Source organism: Euphorbia lathyris, chromosome 1 (genome assembly GCF_963576675.1).
Source record: "Euphorbia lathyris chromosome 1, ddEupLath1.1, whole genome shotgun sequence".
NCBI classification, from domain to species: domain Eukaryota; kingdom Viridiplantae; phylum Streptophyta; class Magnoliopsida; order Malpighiales; family Euphorbiaceae; genus Euphorbia; species Euphorbia lathyris.
The window spans coordinates 85,874,729-85,879,735 of NC_088910.1; the positions used below are offsets into that span (position 1 = coordinate 85,874,729).

At 32.7% G+C, this 5,007-nt stretch overlaps 1 protein-coding gene across 1 annotated transcript; it reads left to right on the forward strand.

Annotated features, from left to right (window-relative positions):
* The first annotated feature begins 1,053 nt into the window (after positions 1-1,053).
* LOC136204999 (protein AE7-like 1) lies at positions 1,054-3,176 on the forward strand. The gene is made up of 5 exons (XM_065995563.1): positions 1,054-1,332; positions 1,455-1,560; positions 1,707-1,806; positions 2,547-2,592; positions 2,860-3,176. The coding sequence occupies exons 1-5, from the start codon at positions 1,221-1,223 to the stop codon at positions 2,958-2,960; spliced, it is 465 nt and encodes a 154-aa protein (XP_065851635.1). The 5' UTR covers positions 1,054-1,220; the 3' UTR covers positions 2,961-3,176.
* Positions 3,177-5,007: the final 1,831 nt, after the last annotated feature.

A 5,007-nucleotide genomic window follows, 5' to 3' on the forward strand; every position in this document is an offset into this window, starting at 1 on the left:
ACCAAGATTAAGCTTTTATGCTATTATAATCTTTTTCTCAATCTAAGTTCTCCATTATATTATTATTAATCTATATATATATATTTACATATATTTATTAATCTATATAAGAGTGGTTATAATCACACTATAATTTCGGTAATTTTATAACAATTCCATTAATGTCTATTGTTATACATTATATATAAACCATGCATGTCTATAATAAAAATTTAAAATTTTATGTGTTGGCAAATTTTATTATACCAAACTCTATTTAGTAATAACCTCCCAATTGTTATACAAATAGTCCGGTCCCAAGGGTATTCTTATATAGAGGTTTTACTGTATTTGTTTTTCATCAACCATTCCATGACTCCTAAATTTCATGGCTCATGTAATACATGCAAACTAAAAGTAATTGAATATCCGCAATATTTCGAACACTGACATGTATCAATATTATTTTAACTACTGTTCGAAATATTGCGGATATTCAATTACTTTTAGTTTGCACACATTACATGAGCAATGAAAGTTAGTAGTCATGGAATCATTGATGAAAAACAAATATAAGATCTTAATGGACAAGAACACTAATTAATTGTATTATAATAAATAAAAATATAGAACTAAAGAAAAAGATAACATATAAAAGAATATAGTATGATTAATTTAATTATGGCGTTTAGCTTAAATTGTATGTATTTTATAAACGTTAAACCTATATTGATGCTATTTTGTACATGAGGTCTAAATTGATGCTATATTATAAACGTTAAGTCTAAATTGATATTATGTTGTAAACGTTAAACCTATATTAGTGTTATTTTGAACGTTAAACCTATATTGTACTTCCCCAAAAAACTTAGAACTATTTTAATTCCTTGTCCCTCTCAACAATAGTTTCGTTTTGTATCTCTAATCTAGATAATAGTTTCCGTTTTATGATTTCTGTTATCTAGATCGAAAATTACTTCACTTATAATTAATTATGGTTTTTCTATAAAATGTTAATGAGAGAGTTTATCCTTCAATAATAAATAAGAGTAATTTGATATTATTTTATTCAAAACAAACGGAATGATTTACGTCAGAAAGAAAAGAGAAGAAAAGGAGAAGATTATTAAAATAAAGTCCTGATCCCTTCTTCCCTGCCTGCTGCTCCATTTCAGTCCGTGACTTCGAAAGAGGAAGAAAAACATAAAATCAAAGAGAAGAGCAGAGCAGAGCTGAGGAAGATGACTCTAGGTCTAATCAATGCAAATCCTGTTGTTCATGCTAGGAAGGAAAGGGTTGCTCGCACTGAAGATCTTCACTGTGATGATGTCGTCGATCCGCTCGATATCTATGATATCCTTTTTCCTTTAATTTGATTGTGCGTAATTGAGCTTTTTTTTTTGTTTTGTTTTACTGAGTTTTTCTTTTGCTTGGAGAAACAATTAAAATAAAGTGTTCTTTGACTTGAACTGCAAATTTCGTGAGAGATATAAGGGATCCAGAACACCCCTATTCACTAGAACAGCTCAGTGTTCTCTCAGAGGAATCAATCACCGTTGATGACAAGCTCGGCCGTATTCTGTGAGTTGCTCATATACTTTGCTCTCGATTGTTCTCTCTTCTTGTTTACAATTGTTTCCAGACCCTATAGTATGAAAATGAAATTGATCGATCATGAGTTTGATGTTTGAAAATTTAAATGAGAAATTCACGAGTTTGCTTTCTAGGATTACTTTTACTCCAACAATCCAACACTGCAGCATGGCAACGGTTATTGGCCTTTGCCTTCGAGTAAAACTCCAAGAATGTTTCCCACCCCATTATAAGGTTAGTTTTGTAATTCATTCTTCTATCCCCTTCATTTTCATTTGTCTGTGTCTTTTGCTTGCTAATTGACACTCTTTGCAATTTTCTCTGCTCTCTTTGTTTTATGTTTAAAAATTGCCTTTCATTCTTGTCATTTTCATTATTGTCATTCAAATCTATGAAGCATTTTATTTAACTATGTGAAGCTAAAGATAATTTTAGTTTGAATGCATATCCTTTATATTGTTGCTAATGACATTGCATCTGCATCTTAAATATCAAGTTCTTCACTACGACATACTTTTGTCATCTTCAATTGCTGTAATTAGGACATTTTTCAGTGTTTACATGCTTTTTTTTTAGTTATCATGCAAGTATTACTTATGCTACACTCCAGTTCATCCAGAACTTGCAGAACTTATGCCTCGTTGAACAAGCATTTTGCATCTGTGTAAAACTGAAATTGATGGATGATGAGTTTCACTTCTGAAAATTTGAATCAGAAGTCATAAGTTAGTTTTGTTTGATTTCTAGGATTACTTTTAAGAGAAAAATTTTGTTTACTTACTTTCATGTTTATATTTTGCCTTGCCATTTTGTTCTACACTTCGTTTACCAAGGCTTCTGTACATAATTGAACCAGATTTCGAGATAGCAACGTGTTTAGATACATTAATCATCTGTCTAAAGTTGATTTTTCAGTAACTGATTGGTTTGAGATATTTCTTATCCGTTTATGCGTTATGGTACTTTCTTCACAGGTTGATATTAAAGTTTCTCCTGGATCTCATGCCGATGAAGAATCAGGTGAAGTTGATTCTGACATTAATCTCAGTGCCATGCCATGCATGTATTTTACAATTTTGTCTAATTATGTGGTGTCTGCACTACAAGGCATATCTTTATCTTCATGTTCACATGGAAAGTCTATAAGATATGGCCTGTGTTCTTGTACTCGTGTTTCATATAATTGATACACAGAATGTGATTGACCTTCTCTATACATTTATTTAATTCTGGTTTGCTCCCAAGCTTCCTCTAACATATGAAGTCTCTTAAATTTGACTTCTGCAGTTAATAAGCAATTAAATGATAAGGAAAGAGTTGCTGCTGCTCTAGAGAATCCGAATCTTCGCCAACTTGTTGATGAATGCCTCTATTCCAATGAACTTTGATCAAATAAATTTACCCTCCTTTAAGAGCTGTTCGTAGAATTTCAAGTAGTTGGTTAGTGAAATAATTGACGTTGCTGCTAGATGAGATTGCTGTGCTGATTCTGCTTAATGTCTTGTTGTTGTTTTTGTCAAGTATGATTGTTTGTTATTTCATGGCGATGCATTTAGAAGTCATAATCTTAATTACAAAATCAACATATGAGATCATTTTCTAAATCATGTGTGGCTGAACTTATTTAGTTAAGACTTGGACCACCATGCCTGGGATAAGCATTATACCTTTGGCCCTTGAACTTGGCACAATTGGTCTTTTTGGCACATGTGTTTCAATTTTGGTACATTTAGCTATGGTACAACATGTCATTTTGACTTTTCTATTTCAATGTTGACACATAACTTTTGGTAGTTTAAGACTGAAAATGTGCGAGACGACACATTTTACAGGTATGAATGGTGAATCATTCCAGGGAATTGTTATATTTTGCAGCAACTGCCGTGGTTTGTAGGAGAGAGAAAATGTTGATAGTGTTATTATGTTGATGTGGTCAAACTTTTTTTTTTTTTTTTTAATACATCGATAAGGAACGGTGGTTATCGATGGAGGACATACCCACTCACCGAGATCAGATATAGAACTAACAAACTTTGTAAGCAAATGTGCCTGGTCGTCGAACATAAAAGATTGAAACAAAGTCCAGATCTCGTAAAATTAAATAACATTCCTGAACAACATATGATAAGTAGGAAAGATCAAAGTCCTTATGTTGAATTGCTTGACCACATTGAGACAGTTCGATTGAATTTCCACATGCGAAAATCCTAGAAGCTTGATCCAGCTTAGAGCCTCCCGAATAGCTAGAGCCTCTGCCATGGCCGGGTTGATCGAAGCATCCAATCTTGCGTTGCGTGCAAGGAGGTAAAGACTTGTATGGTCCCGTATCAGCATCCCGTAAGAACAAAACCCCGCCTCCTAATGTGGTCAAACTTAAACACGAGTGATGAATGATATATGAGGAAAACAGTAGGCTATGTCATGCGTTATCAGCCCTAAGGTTCACAGATGTTGATCATTGAGAGGAAAATCCTCACAAAATTTATTTATCATATTAAATAAATTTATTAACATGGATATTTGTCCTTATCTATATTGTTCGTTTTATATTTTAATAATATACTATTTTATTCAATAGTATAGTTTTTTTTTTTTGATACAAATGGATTAAACTGGTTAATAATTCAAATATTTAAAAAATTAAACTATTGAATATAATAAAATTTAAGGAATAAATAATATATTAAAATACAAAAATTAAATAATATATTAAGTAGAAAATGGTAGGGCTAATAAATTATTCATTCAAGATTTATTTGGTGAAATGTCACATCAAGTTAAAGAGTTTAATTTGTGTTGTGAGTCTTTTCTTTCTTAACTAGTTTGATGCACAGATTTATCTTAAAATATAAATATTAACAAAAAATATAACTTAATAATAACAAAAATATTATGCAAGCTTGTAGACTTCCCGAGCCTGTTCTTAATGATCTGGACAAAATCAACAGGCGTTTACTTTGGGGGGACTCTGAGGAGGGGAAAAAGATCCACCTTGTTCCTTGGAAGGAGGTTTGCCAACCCAAAACCAAGGGAGGTCTAGGGATTAGACAAGCCAAGGACAATAACAAAGTCTTATTAATGAAGCTTCTATGGAGAATGTGGCAATGTCCTTCTTCTCTTTGGGTTCGTCTTCTTTGTGGGAAGTATCGTAAAGATAAGATTTTTGGAGGCCCCAAGGAGAGAGTTGCCAATTGTTCTTTTCTTTGGAAAGGACTTAGTACCGTGTTTTCAGAGTTTTGCTCTGGGGTTGGCTGGGACGTGGGAAATGGGAAATCCATTAGCTTCTGGAATGATATCTGGATTGGAGATAAATCCTTATTAGATGTGTGTAGTTTTCCCCCGCCTAGTAATATCCTTAATTGGAGAATCACCGATGTGGTTGATTCTGAGGGGGATTGGATTTGGTCTAAATTTGATGCTTATTTGAGTCTGGAT

Coding starts and splice junctions, on each gene's coding strand:
- LOC136204999 (XM_065995563.1), top strand. CDS start 1,221: ATGACTCTAGGTCTAATCAATGCAAATCCTGTTGTTCATGCTAGGAAG. Junction 1,333..1,454: donor CGATCCGCTCGATATCTATG/ATATCCTTTTTC, acceptor CTTGAACTGCAA/ATTTCGTGAGAGATATAAGG. Junction 2,593..2,859: donor TCATGCCGATGAAGAATCAG/GTGAAGTTGATT, acceptor TGACTTCTGCAG/TTAATAAGCAATTAAATGAT.